Genomic DNA, 18,576 nt, shown 5'->3' on the forward strand with positions numbered 1-18,576 from the left:
TGACCTCCTTGTCATCTGAGATATATATTGCTTGATTATGCACCCTGCTCTGCCATTAATGATCCCTCTTTTTCATTTTATGTTCTTATTCTTGTTTCTCCTTTTTCCCTTCTCCCCATGCTATGTAAAATCTAGGTAAAATAATCATGATCTTTAAATCCCATTTGCTTGATGTACAGTTTAATACCCCAATGCAACCCAAGGCCCGCCTTCCCTGTGTCATGTGTATGTCTTCATTATCACATGATACCATCCAGTAATATTCAGTGCCTCATGTGTGACCATGGTTAATCACAACAGGGGAAGCCCAACAAACCCAGAACCTGGGGAAATAAGGTCTCTACAAGCAACAATGGTCCCAGGGAGGGGTCAATTTTTACAAAATGAATAAATGAACAAAATGTAACAAAAATAAAATAAGAAATGGCCCACACAACAATTCAAGAAAGTATAATAACCCGTTGGGTGCCTGGGACGTAACTGTTACGTCCTAGGCAGCACCGCCCATGGGCCAAGGGGCAGGGATGGAAGGGTAATCGCTTCCCCTTCCACCCCCACCCCACCAACCATCCCAGTGAATTATGATGATATCAGCACGCAATCAGGCAAGGGTCGCTCCCTTGGGGGGCAAATTTATTTTAGGGCATTTCTGCCACCCATGAGGGCTGATCAACCTATTTTTCTTAGGTCAATCTGCCCCCAAAGGAGGCAGAAACCACTAGACATGATGGATTTGTGCCAATCAGCTACCATTTAGGCAACGGTCGCTCCCATGGGGGGGAATTTATTTTAGGCCATTTCTACCCCCCATGGGGCCAGATCAGCCTATTTCTTTAAGGCTCATCTGACCCCCAGGGGAGCAGAAAGCCCACCAGACACCAGGGAACATTTTTTTTCTAAAAAAGAGGGTAGGGGTATGGCCATACCCTCACTCCTAATAAATGCGGACAAAGTTGTTCTGCTCACCGGTGGGCAGATGGGGCAATTACCTCCGATCCACTCCCCGGGGGGGCAGAAAGCCTACTAAATGTCAGGAAATGTAAAAAAATATATATATAATGGGGTGGTGGCTACCAACCAGTGTTGGCATGGTTCTGCCTCCACCCCAACTGAAGGGGGTGACAGTCTTTCAGCTCTCTCCCCCGAACCCTGAAAGATCTTATCCCAATGGCAAGCAAGAGGACATTTGTTTATTTTGTGTTTTGGTTTTATGTTTGGGCCATGAAAGCTTGTCTGACTCTCAAAATTGTCCCACTTGGAATGGTGAGGGCTGCACTTTTTGGACTTTGGGACGCTGCCATGTAGAAAAATCTACAAGACTTAGGCACATCTGAAAACTAAACATCTGGGTGAGTCCAGGGTTGTGTGCTTCACATGCACCTGCACCTGCACCATTTTCTTACCCACAATGCCCTGCAAACCTCCAACTTTGCTTGAAATCACACATTTTCCCAACATTTTTGTGATGGAACCTTTCGGAATCTGCAGGAATCCACACCATTCCTACCACCCAGCATTGTCGCATCTATACCAATAAAAATTCTGCCCCAATTGTCAGCCTAAAAATGTTTTTTTCCAAACTGCCACTTGGACCCGCTTTGGTTCCCACTCAATTTTGACATGTTTTTGGCTCTCACCTGTCACAGGCACTTGGCCCACCTACATAAGTGAGGTATCATTTTTATGGGGGGACTGAGGGGAATGTTGGGTGGTAGGAAGTTTATGCTGGCGCCGTGATCCCACACACAAATGTGGGAAAAAATTGATTTTTTTAACTAAATTTGAGGTTTGCTGAGGATTCTGGGTAAGAAAATACTAGGGGATCCACACAAGTCACATCTCCCTGGACTCCCTCGGGTGTCTATTTTTCAGAAAGGTCTGGGTTTGGTAAGTCTCCCTAAATGGCTGCTGAGCCCAGAACCAAAAACGCAGGTGCCCCCCACAAAAACAGATAGTTTTGTATTTTATAATTTTGATGTGTCCACATAGTGTTTTGGGGCATTTCCTGTCACGGGCACCAGGCCTACCCACACAAGTGAGGTACCATTTTTATTGGGAGACTTGGGGGAATGCTGGATGGAAGGAAATGTGTGGCTCCCCTCAGATCACAGAACTTTGCAGCACCAAAATGTGAGGAAAAAGTGTTTCTTTTGGCCAAATTTTGAGGTTTGCTAAGGATTCTGGGTAACAGAAACTTGTGAGAGCGCCACAAGTTACCCCGTCCTGGGTTCCCTTAGGTGTCTAGTTTTCAGAAATGTCCAGGTTTGCTAGGTTTTCCTAGGTGCAGGATGAGCTAAAGGCCAAAATCCACAGCTAGGCACTTTGCAAAACCCAGGTCAGTTTTCTGTGGGAAAATGTGATTTGTCCATGTTGTGTTTTGGTGAATTTCCTGTTACAGGAACTAGGCCTACCCACACAAGTGAGGTACCATTCTTATCAGGAGACTTGGGGGAATGCTAGGTGGAAGGAAATGTGTGGCTCCTCTCAGATTCCAGAACTTTCTATCACCAAAATGTGAGGAAAAAGTGTTTTTTTTGCCAAATTTTGAGGTGTGCAAAGAATTTTGGGTAACAGAGCCTGGTGAGAGCTCCACAAGTCACCCCATTCTGAATTTCCCTAGTTGTCTAGTTTGCAATAATGTATAGCTTTGCTAGGTTTCCCTAGGTACCGGCTGAGCTAGAGGCCAAAATCCACAGCTATGCACTTTACAAAAAACAGGTCAGTTTTCTTTGGGAAAATGTGATGTGTCTACGTTGTGTTTTGGTGCATTTCCTGGGAATTAGGCATACCCACATAAGTGAGGTACCATTTTTATTGGGAGACTTTGGGAAATGCGGGGAAAAAACTACAAGCTTTCTTCTGCAGCCCTTTTTTCCAATTTTTTAAAAAACGAAATTTTAGCTGTACTTTGGCTAATTTCTTGGTCTCCTCCAGGTGAACCCACAAATTCTGGGTACCGCTAGAATCCCTAGGATATTGGAAAAAAAGGACGCAAATTTGGCGTGGTTCGCTTATCTGGACAAAAAGTAATGAGGGCCTAAGCGCTAACTGCCCCAAATAGCCAAAAAAAGGCCTGGCTCCTGAGGGGGAAAAGGCCTGGCAGCGAAGCTGTTAAATTATTATTGCAAACAACAAAAGCAAAACAAAAACAAACCTTAAGGAACTAATACATCCATACTTAATGCTCAACTCATTATACAACAGAGTAAAATTAGATACTAGTGTGTTAAAATCAAGAACACAATGGCTTTGGGATGAAACTGTTCTTAAATAGCCCATAAATCTAAATTAAATTAGGAATGAGGGTTTAAATCCCTTCTAAAATGCCAGGTGCCTCAACCATGTTTCAACCCCACCAAGTCAAAGGGTCATCATCAGCACAAAAACAATTTATTGAGCAAACGAAAAGACAACACTCTAATACATGGATAGGCTTACTTAACAAGGCCTGTAACCAATCAGGCTTACAAGAGATCAGAGGAGAGAATAAGTTCACTTGAGTACACGGGAGAGCCTGATAAACAATTAGACACTAAACAATGAATAGTCACTTATACTGACATCTTCCAAAGTATGCTATTTCGGAGCAGCTGCCTCAATCTAGGAAAGTGAATATTCATTGTATATTGGGCTCTCCCGCTGATATGGCTGCTATGGAATATGGTACTAATAGGGTAAATGCGATTTATGAAGCCACCCAAGGTACCTTTGCATGGCCAAGTGGCTCCATAAATCTGGACTAAAGCAACGCAGAGCAAATTGCTGGGCTGTCCTACTCTGCACTGGGACAGTGTTCCATGGCGTTGCATGGGTGTTATTATGCACCTTCCATGGATTTTGGCACATTCTCAGATTTACCAGAATTGGTAAGCCTGGGAATGTGTCAAAATGCCACTTCTTGTCAAGGGAGGAGTAAGAAAGCAAAATATCTTTATTTCTCCTTGTTACTCCTCTTTCTGTGTTCTGCATTACATTCTGCAGCACACATATTTTGAGGACTATGACCCAGGGGAATGTTTCTGTGCAGGAAGATTCCCATTCCTACACAGAAACAATCCTGCATGCAATGGAGGCACCCTTGTGCAATGTTGCAAGGGTGCCCGCATTGGTGCTAGGGAGCACAAAGGACACCAGCGCAGGGAAAAAGGCAGGAATAGGTCCTATTAACTTAATTACTGCATTTGCCTACCATTCCCTGTCATGCAGTAAGCTGCACTGCGAGATCATCTCATAAATATGCCCGAGTCCACATATTGAAAGTTATGCGGTGCTGCCACGTCATTCCGTTTTTAAATGACAAAAAGGTAGGATCGGGAAAATAAATGTACATTTCTCTTTGGGATACATACAGGTACACCTACATCTATATGGACTTGACCTAACTAATATTAGAATGATGCTGTACATTTTATTCTAAATAAATTGTAGATGTGAGCATTTTCAGCAACAATAGTTCTTATTTATTGTTTCCTAAAGGAATGCCAAAACCAAGACAGAGTCTTCTCCAGCTCAGTTCATGGCTTTCTTAAAGCGACCCCAACAAGAGAGCTGGGGAGCATCCAGGGCAGCAGAAATAATGGAAATAACAACGCAATTGATGAGAGACAGAGCTGCCGTCGAAAACAAAAGATCTGGACATCTCCTTGGTAAATGTATGAAAAGTTACAATTAACAATTCTATCGCTTTCTGCTTCAATTGTCTTTTATTGGGCTATTCTCGGTTTTCTAATACTACACCTCAAAAGATGGATGACAACATTGAAAGCAGAGGATAGAAAGTCATAAATCATGGCAACTTCTTTCATATTTTAGTAAGGCGCTGGCTTTCAAACAGATACTTGAAGGCTGCGATGCAATATTAATACACAGCTGCTTTTAAACCATCTCGCATTCGAATCTGAAGTTATTCACTGAAGTGCACAGCTCATTTGTATGACCGGCGTGTCATACCTTGCTGGAGGTAGAATCCACCAGAATCATCTTAAAGTAATTCTGTGCCTGCCAGTCAATTCACACGTTTCTAAAACTAATATATGTTGGTTCATTCCTGATTTCCTACTTAAACCGCACAGCTGTATTGAATGTGATGTAAAAAATAAAGCAATATTCTTACATGCTGCTGTGTCACACAATAATCATCTAATTTGTTTTCACAACCCGTCGGTCCATATCAAACTTATCTCTTGCAGTAGCTCCCAGTAAACAAGAAAGGTTTTGATAGCTCCCCGTCTGCTAGAGGGAGTGTGGTTCCATGTCCTTAGGCTAGTTTTTGCTGGGAGTACATCAGTGTTTCATCCAAAGGTCACCACTGTCCTTTATAATAGAAGAAAGTGTCAATCACGGCCTACCTAGGAAAGCCTCGGTGTACATTTATTTGCAATTCAGGTGGGCACTCACTACTTTAGTCATGGTCAGGCCTGCAATGAAAAACGCATTCACCGTTTTCAAAGTCCTTTAACATTGCTACCAACTTTACATCCACCTGATAGTTAACAGGATGGTTGGTTGAATTTACACAACAGAATGAGGCGTCCAGGCTCCTCTAACTATACTGACCCGCAGAAGTTCGAAAAAAGAGAACCTTTATCAACTAGTGTTCTTAAGACAGGACCATTAATAAAATCATTGAAGCGTAGCACAGCTAGACACTGCTACACATTTGCTCCAGACTCAGCAGTCCATCAGGAGAAACAAAAGAAAACCAATGATTATCACCCCGTATGAACTGGGACACAACTGTATCGTAAGCTTTTCTGCAATATTTTACAAATAAAGACCACTTATATTTCACACAGTGCAAAACTTCATATTAGGGCTAAATTACCAACCAATACAATTCTACTAATCTAATAACATTTAGAATAAAGAAATATTGAGATAAAATCAGTAAGAATTCAAACCAGTGTATTGCAAGTTGCAGCAGATCTGCCTAACCATAAAAGTATCCTGTTATGTGCAGTTTGCATTCGGTTCTCTGCAGCAGGTACATTGATTTTCTTAGACATGTTATGATTATTCAAACCAGAGACGTGTTCATTACACTCCGAACTCTACAGTTTCTGCATTGCCAACTCGCCAGCATTACACCTGGTGACGTTCTGGATACACTTATTGCCAGATGTAGGAAGCATTTTGCATGGTGCAAACTGCGTAAATCGCAGTTTGCGCCATGCAAAATGCTCATCGCGATGCTCATTCACATTTTGCGAGTTGGTAATGACTCGCAAAATGTGAATGTGACTCGCAAATAGGAAGGGGTGTCGCTATGGTAGCAAAATGCGACCCACCTCATTAATATTAATGAGGAGGGTCTTTGTGACCCCATAGCGATTCGCAGACGGTGTCTGAGACACAGTTCTGCATCCGAATTTGCGAATCGGAACTTGCTACATCTGGCCCTTAGATCTCTGCAATAGGTGTCACAGCCACCCAAGCTATAATAAAATGCGGTCTGTTTGTGACTGAGAGAGCGTAGCTTATATAATCAATATTAACGTAAAATGATTATGAGTTAATGTATGATAATGCCGCATAGAAAATGTAATAATATGTTTAGCTAAAACGTTCGCTTGAAATGTGCCCACAGGGAGTGGCCGCCACCATATACAATGACTAATGAAATTGACTAATAATGTGGAAGTATTATGATAAATATAATTTTGCACTAATAATAAAAGCCTATATGCTGGAGTTTTGCTAATAAATCATTTTAGGCCTTAGCTAGCATGAGTCGAGGCCTAGCTGCCTGGTTTTCATATTAAATGTGTTTTTCTAACGTGCAGTGTGCTGACTTGCTGAAGGACATGAACTCTTGTTTTTCTCTAAACTAGAAGCTGAATGTAACTGTAGTAGATCCGTTCTCATGAAATTCAACTTGCTTGTAGAAACATTTTAGTTGAATGCAACTCTGTAGACCACTAGCAGGTACAAGGTCGCCTGAACCGGTACAGACAATGGAGCCACTGACTGAAGATGTGCAAAAGACCACAAGAGTATGAAATCATACCCGACATTCCACCCGCTAAAGACGTCAATCATAAGGACCAATAAAATACGTGAGAACTGTTATGGGGTGACAAGTTTGATGAAGTAATCGGAACTCTATTGGAGGGAGATAGTGGGGTGCAACTCCTTATCCAACCAAATTTTAGGGGAATGTACAACAAAAATGGGATAAAAACACTTGACACCAGACACTTTGTCACTCTGCATAGAGACTTTGCTGTTTGGTTCTTAAAACCATTCCTGCCTTATATTGCCCGTTTACACTTTACCTCCTTATGAGGGAAGTGCCCCCTTTACCCGACTTGCTGAATTCCTGGCTGATGGTGAATCAACTGATGTCCTGAGGACGAAGACCGAACCTGAGTGCTGACCCAAAACGGAGGGTAACTATATGACAATAAAATTATAATTATCTGTTTGCTTTTCCTTTCTAGGTACCAACTGCTACTTTTGACAGAGACCATGGCTAGATGTTTTATAAATTGGTGTTACTAAATTGTTTTGCATGAAGCCCAACATGCCAATGCTACTTCGAGGTTAGGACAGGGATTCACTAAACTGACGCAAATAGACAATTGACTGAATCTATGCTTTGTTCAATAATGCGCTAATGTTCTCTGCTAAGGATAAACTATGTTAACGCTGTGTTATGTTCTAATATTCGTGATTCTTGCTTTGATGAAATCTTATCAGAGTTGTCATATTGTGACTATGTTAATGTGTTTCTTGGTTCTGAGACTAATAAACGTGCTAGTAGAATTGTAATCAATAGGGAATAAACTTCATATAATAGCACTAAAAATGGTGTGGTTATTCATGACTGTAAGGTCATGGTGGTTTTCGAGTTTATTAAATGTCTTTGATTAATTTGAATTGTCGTATTACTGTGAACTTTGATGACATTATTGACATATTGATTGACATGCTGATTAGCTATCTCGTCCTAAGGTGTCTTCAATTAGGGTCAAAAGATTCATTGGCCTAAAAGGAGTCCCAAAGTGAGTAAATTAGTCATAAAGGGACGCGTTAACAGTTCTGGTAGCAGAGCGACGGTTTAGGCCCTTTGGGGCCCTAGGATGGAGGACTATTGTTTAAATTGTTTTCGAGATAATGCAAATTGGAGGTATGATGCGTTTATAAATTCCCCATGACTTTCCCGGAATCTCAGAGCCTGCCTAAGTGATTTGGGTATGTTCTTGGCGTTTTAGCATGTGTGGTGTAGAATTTGCGCTTGCTCAGCTTATGCATATTGCAAGTGATTTATGAAGTTTATGTGGATTTAGGCCAGGTAATGTTGTTTTAGTAGGAGTGGGCGTACTCCGCAGTATGAGAATAGGGAAGTCGGCAAACTTCATGTGAGCGTGGCGCTTTGTGCTCAAAATTATCCACGTGGTTGTTGGTGATGTACGGACCCGTCGTGGTCTAAGACTCCGGAGTATATTGACAAGTGTAGGAGACACTTGGGTTTATGTTGTAATTTGTGCAGTTTAATAGGTCAATCGGGCATGGTTGACAAGTCGAGATTGAGTCAAATTGTGTGAGTGAAACCTTCGATGGAGATTTGGCAAGTTCTAAAGTGCACTAGAGCAAACCATTGACAAGTCAAGAGTAGGATTTGCCGGTCGAATTCTGCTTGTGAGTGCGGGAGCTGAGAAGGAGAGAGTAGCGGCCAAGGCTTCAAGTGAAATCTCTGTAAAGTTCTGAAGCGAATGTGTTACCCTTCCTCTAGTAAACCGGCAAATTTGGGTTTTTTGTTGTTAAAGGTGCTCGCAATATATTGCATTAGTTTTGTGTGGAGAGGACAAACCACATGACTTTGTCAGCTGCAGTGTGTGAGTGTGACGTCAGTAGTGCCGCGCTGGGATAGGTCAGTTGCTGAGAGAGGGTTGCGCACGGATTGTCAGCCGTCCGTGAGAGGCAATAGGTTGAGAAAGATGGGTGAAGAGTCTTCTGGGAGTTAAAGTCACTTTCTGATCAGATTCTAAACAAAATAAAAGACACAAAAATGAAGTTTTTCAAGGCTCTAAAGAGTGCTTGGAAGGGAGATACATATATTATGGCAAGCGAAGGGGACCCTACACCACCTGAGGGTACTCCAGCTTATATTGTAATGGAGGAAAAGGAAATGTCTTTGGATGAAGCAGTGGCACAAATTAACAGAAAAAGAGGGTTGTTTAGCGTTTCCAGAGTATGTAACATTTAATACAATAATTTTCGAGAAGTTAAGGTGGATGTTAAGTGTACAAAAGCCGCCTCCGAGACCAGCTCAGTATGAGGCATTAGCAGTTTGGGATTTAATGGCCATACGACAGAGACAGCAGAAATTTGAGAGGAGAATGAAAATAGCAGAAAAGACTTTAGCTGAGGCTAGATGGGATAGTGAGAGCAAAATGTGGAGAAAGGGAATAGTTGACAGACTTAGGGGGTGATTCTAACCCTGGCGGTCGGTGTTAAAGCGGCGGCCAACCCACCAACAGGCTGGCGGTAAAAAATATGGAATTCTGACCCTGGCGGGAACCGCCAACACAGACAGCCACTTTAACACTCCGCCCGCCACGGCGGTACAAACAAACAGCGCGGCGGTCACCGCCAACAGCCAGGCGGCAGGCAATGTACCGCCCACCCTATCACAACTCACCAATCCGCCACCTTTTCCGGGGCGGGAGCACCGCCGATAAAAACACGGCGGAAACAGACTACGAACGGGAAAACGCTCACCACTATGCACTCCAGGAGGAAGGAGGACAGCATGGAACCCGAATTAAACATCCTACCTGCTCTCGTCTACCTTCTCATCTACCACAAGTACGAAGTCCGGCGCAGACGACAACGGTGAGTACTGCACCTACGACACACGGGAGGGGGGAGGACGAAAGGTTACGGGCACACACATATGCGACCCCCCCCCCCAACTATGTACACACCAATGCAGAGCAACAAGTCACAGTGACACCACCCAAACACCCCAGAAAAATGCTAGGACATAATCAAATTTGGAATAAATATTTGTGTACCAAAAAGGTCCTGAAAAATATCATACAACCATGAAAGATATTCACAAGAAAACAAATGACATACACATCAGTGTATAACTGAAGTAACAAGTCCTGCACATCCTACGAATTCATCATGTCCATGGGCCAAAGTTTTGAGAAACAAGGGCAAAGCCCACACAGGAGACCTGAGTCCTTTGGAGAGAACACTGCAGGGGCATCAGATGTAAAAACTACAGGCACCTCAGGGGAAAAGGGAAGGGGGGGGCACCACAGCCACATGAGTCCACGACGCCAGATCCACGAGGAGCCACCATGCCCACTGTGTCTCTACAGTGGGTGGGCTGCCCACTGGACCATCCTGGGGAGTGCAAAGCCACAGTCTCTCAATGTCTCTACAGTGGGTGGGCTGCCCACTGGACCATCCTGGGGAGTGCAAAGCCACAGTCTCTCAATGTCTCTACAGTGGGTGGGCTGCCCACTGGACCATCCTGGGGAGTGCAAAGCCACAGTCCATCAGGTGGATGACAGTCTCCACTGGTCAAGGAGGAGGCATGGTGGGCACAGTGAACCATAAACAGTGATTGAGACGGCAGTGCCCAGCGGAGCGGTGCTTGAGATGAAGGGCCCAGCGGAGCGGTGCTTGAGAAGAAGGGCCCAGCGGAGCGGTGCTTGAGAGGAAGGGCCCAGCGGAGCGGTGCTTGAGAAGAAGGGCCCAGCGGAGCGGTGCTTGAGACGGCGGTGCCCAGCGGAGCGGTGCTTGAGATGAAGGGCCCAGCGGAGCGGTGCTTGAGAAGAAGGTCCCAGCGGAGCGGTGCTTGAGAGGAAGGGCCCAGCGGAGCGGTGCTTGAGAAGAAGGGCCCAGCGGAGCGGTGCTTGAGACGGCGGTGCCCAGCGGAGCGGTGCTTGAGAGGAAGGGCCCAGCGGAGCGGTCCTTGAGACGGCGGTGCCCAGCGGAGGGGTGCTTGAGAAGAAGGGCCCAGCGGAGCGGTGCTTGAGAGGAAGGGCCCAGCGGAGCGGTGCTTGAGAAGAAGGGCCCAGCGGAGCGGTGCTTGAGAAGAAGGGCCCAGCGGAGCGGTGCTTGAGAAGGCGGTGCCCAGCGGAGCGGTGCTTGAGAGGAAGGGCCCAGCGGAGCGGTCCTTGAGACGGCGGTGCCCAGCGGAGCGGTGCTTGAGAAGAAGGGCCCAGCGGAGCGGTGCTTGAGACGGCGGTGCCCAGCGGAGCGGTGCTTGAGAGGAAGGGCCCAGCAGAGCGGTCCTTGAGATGGCGGTGCCCAGCGGAGCGGTGCTTGAGAAGAAGGGCCCAGCGGAGCGGTGCTTGAGAGGAAGGGCCCAGCGGAGCGGTGCTTGAGAAGAAGGGCCCTGTTCAGCGGTGCTCTTCTCCACGGCGGGCCCTGTTCAGCGGTGCTCTTCTCCACGGCGGGCCCTGTTCAGCGGTGCTCTTCTTCACCGCGGGCCCTGTTCAGCGGTGCTCTTCTCCACGGTGGGCCCTGTTCAGCGGTGCTCTTCTCCACGGCGGGCCCTGTGCAGCGGTGCTCTTCTCCACGGCGGGCCCTGTTCAGCAGTGCTCTTCTTCACCGCGGGCCCTGTTCAGCGGTGCTCTTCTCCACGGCGGGCCCTGTTCAGCGGTGCTCTTCTCCACGGCAGGCCCTGTTCAGCGGTGCTCTTCTTCACCGCGGGCCCTGTTCAGCGGTACTCTTCTCCACGGCGGGCCCTGTTCAGCGGTGCTCTTCTCCACGGCGGGCCTTGTTCAGCGGTGCTCTTCTCCATGGGGGGCCCTGTTCAGCGGTGCTCTTCTCCACGGCGGGCCCTGTTCAGCGGTGCTCTTCTCCACGGCGGGCCCTGTTCAGCGGTGCTCTTCTCCACGGCGGGCCCTGTTCAGCGGTGCTCTTCTTCACCGCGGGACCCTGTTCAGCGGTGCTCTTCTCCACGGCGGGCCCTGTTCAGCGGTGCTCTTCTCCACGGCGGGCCCTGTTCAGCGGTGCTCTTCTTCACCGCGGGCCCTGTTCAGCGGTGCTCTTCTCCACGGCGGGCCCTGGTCAGCGGTGCTCTTCTCCACAGCGGGCCCTGTTCAGCGGTGCTCTTCTCCACGGCGGGCCCTGTTCAGCGGTGCTCTTCTTCACCGCGGGCCCTGTTCAGCGGTGCTCTTCTCCACGGCGGGCCCTGTTCAGCGGTGCTCTTCTCCACGGCGGGCCCTGTTCAGCGGTGCTCTTCTCCACGGCGGGCCCTGTTCAGCGGTGCTCTTCTCCATGGCGGGCCCTGTTCAGCGGTGCTCTTCTTCACCGCGGGCCCTGTTCAGCGGTGCTCTTCTCCACGGCGGGCCCTGTTCAGCGGTGCTCTTCTCCACGGCGGGCCCTGTTCAGCGGTGCTCTTCTCCACGGCGGGCCCTGTTCAGCGGTGCTCTTCTCCACCGCGGGCCCTGTTCAGCGGTGCTCTTCTCCACGGCGGGCCCTGTTCAGCGGTGCTCTTCTTCACCGCGGGCCCTGTTCAGCGGTGCTCTTCTCCACAGCGGGCCCTGTTCAGCGGTGCTCATCCAGCAGGTCAAGGGAGCCAGACCTGGCCTGGACTCCCTGCTCAGTCGCCCTCGGACCGTGGCGTTTCTGGACCCTTCGGGGACGGACTCCTGGCCTCCTTAGTGTCCTCCTTCCCAGCTGGGATGTGGCATGTGGGGTCCACCTTCTCCGCGCTCCTGCTGCCCTTCCGCTCCTTTGATGGGGCTCTCGGGCCCTTGCCTCCCCTAGATGGTGTGGGTGGTGAAGTGGCCGCACATTGCTCCTTGGGGGCAGCCCTGTCGGTCCTCGCACGGCGGCCCTTGTTTTTGCGGGTCCTCTTGCCGGGGGGGGGGGGGGCTGGACGTGTCCTTGCTGCTGATCGATGTGTCACTGCTGGCAAAGGGTGGGCTCCAGAACCCATGCACAACAGTGACACCCGAAGCTGGGCTGGTGGTGGCTGCGGTGCTCTTGGGACTCTTTGAAGATGGATGGGGGAGCTCATCGGGGGGAAAGAGGTCAAGGTTAGCCATGAAAAGTTTCTTAGGGCCAAGGTAAAGGGTAGGAGAAGTGGAGATGGAAGTGGAGGTAGAGGAGGTGGTTGTAGGAGAGTCAGGTGTGCTGTCATTGGGTGAAGGTGCTGGTGCTGTAGGCTGTCGTGAGGTGGATGGCTGTTGGGTGGGTGGCTGCCTGCGTTTGTGTGTCTTGGAAGCGGGGGTGACAGACACAGTGGGAGAGGACACAGGGGACGTGTAAATGGCAGTGGGGGTGGTGACTGCATGAGTGTGGACTGTACTGGAGGGTGAGGTGGTGATGGAAGCACTGGCTGATGTTGGGGTGCATGCAGGTGTGAGTGTAGACGTCACAGGGAGGGAGGAGGGAGACGAGGAGGAGGGGGACACAGGGGTGGCAGTGGCTGTTGGCATGTCTGCATCTGGGTGTTGCTTGGGTGAGTGTTTGTGGGATCTGTGGTGCTTGTGTTTCGATGAGCTGCTCTTGGGTGTTGAGGTGTGTGCAGGCTGGTCTGATGGTGTGGATGGGATAGGCTGAGGGACAGGAGACAGAGAAAGGCTGGAGGCAGTAAGAAGAGGAAGGCTGGAAACAGGGACAATGGCTGCCGTCAGTGCTGAGGCCAGAGCAGTGAACGCTTGTTGATGGGCAGCCTGACCCGAATGAATGCCCTCCAGGTACGCATTGCTCTGTTGCACCTCCCTTTGCACACCCTGGATGGCATTCAAAAGGGTCGTCTGCCCAACAATGAGCGTCCTTACCAGGTCAATGAGCTCCGCACTGAGGGCAGCAGGGGCAACAGGGGCAGGGGCTGAGGTGCCTGGGGCGAAGGAGACGCGTGCCTTCCTGGGCGAATGGGCACGGAGCGAAGACTGAGGGGCTGCTGGGAGGGCGGGGCTGGTGCGCTGGGTGGCGGCTGTACCTGTAGAGGCGGGGGGCACGGATGTTGCCGCCACCCCTAGGGAGCTCCCATCCGAGGACGTGTCGCTTTCGCTGCTCTAACCAGCGGTCCCCGTCGTGGTGCTCCCCTCGCCCTCCGGATCACTGGTGCCCTCGGTGTCTGTTCCTGGGCCCACCGGGGCCTTGTGTCCTGCAGCTCCCTCGTGCTCCGATGCCAAATCTCCTCCGCCTGATGATGCTAATGCACACATGCACAAGAAGATGAAGAGAAAGGGTGGGGGGAGAAAAAAGAAGACCAGGTTGAGTGCATGCAATGTCAACACCGTTGGCGGAGAGGACAGACACAGGTGCCTAATGCACTAAGCCGCGCATTCGGGGTACACTACTCAGTACTACTGACTAAGACAACAGGCCAAGAGACGTCAAACGCGCACATGGGAGATGCTGGACCTTCAATGGCTGTACTTGTCACCCTACCGAGGTGGGGGCCGGGGGCACAGGGCCATGCCTAAGGGAGAGGACTACACTACAGAAAGCGCCCTGGCCTAATGTCACCCACAGCCCTCCTCCCCCACCCATACGTCTCCACTGCGCAGAAAGATAGGAGAATGTGCTGATACTCACCCCCTTGTGTCTGCTGTGATGTCTTAAAGCGCCCATCCAATTCAGGGTAGGCCACCGCCAGGATCCGGGACATCAGGGGGGTCATGGTGCGACTGGCACCCCTCCTAGGTTGGGAGGCCATCCCCAGCAGTGTTTCTGCGGTCTTCCTTGTTCCGCGGCGGATGTCCTCCCACCTCTTGCGGCAGTGGGTGCCCCGTCTGTTGTGGACCCCCAAGTTCCGGACTTCCTTGGCGATGGCACGCCAAATCTCGATCTTCTGATGGGCGCTGACCTATTTGACATGTACAGGGTGGAAAGGAGGAAATCATCAATGACCTGCATGTTAGATGTGATTGGCCCCCCCCTCCAACTTTGCCATATGGCACATGCTCTCATCTGTCGGGCGTTGCACTCCTCATTCGCCCCCCACCCCACCAACTTACATCCACCCCAATCCACACAGGCATAGCCCATTCCATGTGCACCTGGTGTACTCACTTGTTGGTCTGGAGGACCGTAGAGTAGCGCATACTGGGGGAGGACCCCATCCACGAGCTTCTCCAACTCTTCAGACGTGAAGGCAGGGGCCCTTTCCCCAGTCGCAGCAGCCATTGTATCTTCCAGACCGAGGTCACAGCAGCACTTGCAGTATAGGTCCTCTCCTGTGGATGATCAGGTCTCGAGTGATTAAGCAGATAGAAAATGGCGGTCACGCCCGCGGCGGTGCGTACCGCAGCGGTGCGTACCGCGACCGCCGGCGCACTTCGTCATTGGCTCCTGAAACCCATAGGCTTCAATGTTAACCCATGCGGCTTTGCGCCGCGTTCTTCGACTGCCTACCGCCACGGTGTGCCCCACCAGTGCATTGACCTCACATCCCATTGTCCCACTTCACAGGTCAGGCAGCCGCCATTTCAAGGGCCTACATGGCTTAATTTTGACTGCGACACACAGGCCTAGGCCTTGCATTGCCACACATACACGCCTTTCAACCCATTGCCATTCTTTAACTGTGCAAGCTGTCTGTACGTACCTGTGGTTTGGCTGACTCTGTGCTCCATGTTGTCCTTCCTAGGCACCGTCCGCTGGGACTTGGGATGAGAAGGAGGAATCCTCGCGTGTACCGACCGCTGGTGGACCTGTCGACAATGGAAGAACGCCATATAATACTTCGATACAGACTTGACCGTGCCACTATCCATGAACTGTGTGCCCAGCTGGAGCCAGACCTGATGTCCCCCATCCGTCAACCCACAGGGATTCCCCCTCTGGTGCAGGTTTTGTCAGTCCTTCATTTTTTGGCAAGTGGGTCATTCCAGACCACAGTGGCCATGTCATCTGGAATGTCTCAGCCTATGTTTTCTAAGATTTTGAGCAGAGTGTTGTCTGCCCTGATGAAACTCATGCGGAGCTACATCATTTTCCTAGAGGAGGGTGACTTGCCTACAGTGAAGGGTGATTTCTATGCCCTTGGACATATCCCCAACATCATTGGTGCCATTGATGGGACCCATGTGGCTTTGGTACCCCCAAAAGACGATGAGCAGGTGTACCGAAACAGAAAAAGTTATCATTCGATTAATGTCCAGGTGGTCTGTTTGGCTGACCAGTACATCTCCCATGTAAATGCCAAGTTCCCAGGGTCAGTGCATGACGCGTATGTGATGCGAAATAGCAGCATCCCCTATGTGATGGAGCAGCTACAGAGACAACGTGTGTGGCTAATAGGTGACTCTGGTTACCCCAACCTGCCGTGGCTACTGACCCCAGTGAGGAATCCCCGGACAAGGGCAGAGGAACGCTACAATGAGGCCCATGGGCGTACTAGGAGGGTGATTGAGCGAACCTTTGGTCTCCTGAAGGCCAGGTTTAGGTGCCTGCATATGACCGGTGGATCCCTAATGTACTCACCAAAGAAGGTGTGCCATATCATCGTGGCGTGCTGTATGCTTCACAACCTGGCTTTGCGACGCCAGGTGCCTTTCCTGCAGGAGGATGGTCCAGATGGTGGTGTTGTAGAAGCCGTGGAGCCTGTGGAGAGTGAAGAGGAGGAAGACTCAGAGGACGACACAGACAATAGGGACAGAGTGATACAACAGTATTTCCAGTAACACCCAGGTAAGAATCACCCACGCCATTTCACAATTGCTTATAGCCTCCTGCATCTGTACTTTCTGTAGTTCCCACCAGATCTTTTGGGTAATTTTTGTTTTTCCCTTCCCTTCTCAGTGCTGTATGACTCAGTGCCTGACTTCTGCTTGGTTTGCCCATGAACTACAGCGTATTGACATTGGTATGTTGTCATCACTAATTGACAGAACAGATATTGAACAGTAATATGTAATACATTTGCTAATAATACAGCATGACTCCAAACTGAGTTGTGTGCAATATGTGATTTATTTACAGTGCTAGATATTGGTACATGTGATTATAAGGGTGATGGGTGGGGGTGGAGTAATGTCCATGGCAGAGTCCAGTTCTCAGTCTCACAGGTGCATTGTCCTTTTGCCTGTGGAAGGATGGAGCAGAGGCAGTTCATGGTTGGACAGGGTGGCAATGTGGGACAGTGGGAAGAGTTCAGGGGGTATGTCCTGCTGGCAGGGGTCTTGACATCCTACTCTGTCTTTTTTTTGGATCTCAGGCTCCTCTTACGGGGTGGTTGTTCTTCAGCAGGAGGTGGGGTTCTGGTGGCCTGTCGTGGTGTTGGGGCCTCCTGTCCACTTGCGCCGGCGGAGGTGGTAGGCTGTTCCTGGTCCGGGCTAGTGACAGGGGCCCTGTGTGGTGCCACATGGTCCCGCAACGCGTCTTCTATCCTGTTGAGGGCCAGGACGATGGTCCCCATTGCGGTCCCGATGATTCTCAGCTCCTCCCTGAGCCCCATGTTGCGTTCCTCCTGCTGTGCCTGGATCTCCGTGAACCTGGCCAGTACCGTCGCCATCGTCTCTTGGGAGTGGTGGTAGGCCCCCATGATGGTGGTGAGGGCCTCTTGGAGAGTGGGTTCCCTGGGCCTCTCCTCCCCCCCCCCTGTCGCACAGCAGCCCTCCGAGCTGCCCGGTTTCCCCCGGCCTCTGTCTCCTGGACGGTGTGCCCGCTCCCACTGCCCCCAGGTCCCTGTTGTTGTTGGGTGTTGGGTTAGCCTGGGTGCCCTGTAGTGGCAGACACACCGCTGATTGACGTGTCCTAGAGACAGAGGCATGGGCCCGCTGGGTGGGAGCTGTGCTGGTGTTGGCAGAGGGGGTCGGGTCTGGTGTGGCCTGTGGCTGCCTGAGGGGAACCGACTGCCCAGAGGTCCCCGATGGTCCGGGCTGGTCATCAGGTTCAGTGTCGACAGAGCTGCTGTCCTCACTGTGGGCCTGTTCCGGGGGTGGGATGGACATTTCTGGACCCTCCTGGCTGGTGTGTTGGCGTTCGGGTCCTGCATGGGGTAAGAGAGTTTGGTTATTGTTTCTGTGTGTGCAATGGCGTGCGTGTTATGGGTGCCCTCGTCCCCCAGTGCAGGCATTCCCTTGAGGGAGGTGTTGTGAGGGTAGTTAGTGGGGGGGGGGGGTAAGTGCAGTGGTCATGCTTGGGTGATGGGTGTCCATGGATTGTGTTGGCATGCAGGAGTTGGTGTTGGGATGGGTGGGTTGTGCTGGTGAGACATTGTCAGGGAGGATGTGTGCTGGGGGTTTGGGGGTGAGGGTGGGGGTGTGGGTTGGCATGCTGGTGGGGTGGGGGGGATATAGTAGTTGAGATTGGACTTACCAGAGTCCATTCCTCCGGCTACTCCTGCGAGGCCCTGAGGATGCAGGATGTTGAAGACCTCTTGCTCCCATGATGTAAATTCGGGAGGGGTGGGTGGGGTCCGCCGCCAGTCTTCTGGACCGCGATGTTGTGCCTGGAGACCATCGATCGGACCTTCCCCCGTAGGTCGTTCCATCGTTTGCGGATGTCCTCCCTATTCCTGGGATGCTGTCCCACCGCGTTGACCCTGTCCACGATCCGCTGCCATAGCTCCGCCTTCCTAGCTATACTGGTGTGCTGCACCTGTGAGCCGAAGAGCTGGGGTTCCACTCTTAGGATTTCCTCCACAAT

At 50.3% G+C, this 18,576-nt stretch overlaps 1 protein-coding gene across 1 annotated transcript in view; it reads left to right on the forward strand.

Moving 5' to 3' along the window:
• Window positions 1-4,609: 4,609 nt before the first annotated feature.
• TPO (thyroid peroxidase) overlaps window positions 4,610-18,576 on the forward strand; it is a gene marked incomplete at its 5' end in the record, with an annotated part of 635,329 nt that continues 621,362 nt past the window's right edge. Inside the window, one exon of the mRNA XM_069236627.1 lies at window positions 4,610-4,646. Coding sequence (XP_069092728.1) covers window positions 4,610-4,646 — 37 coding nt within the window. The remainder of the gene's footprint in view (window positions 4,647-18,576) is intronic.

This window comes from Pleurodeles waltl, chromosome 5 (assembly GCF_031143425.1).
Source record: "Pleurodeles waltl isolate 20211129_DDA chromosome 5, aPleWal1.hap1.20221129, whole genome shotgun sequence".
NCBI lineage: Eukaryota > Metazoa > Chordata > Amphibia > Caudata > Salamandridae > Pleurodeles > Pleurodeles waltl.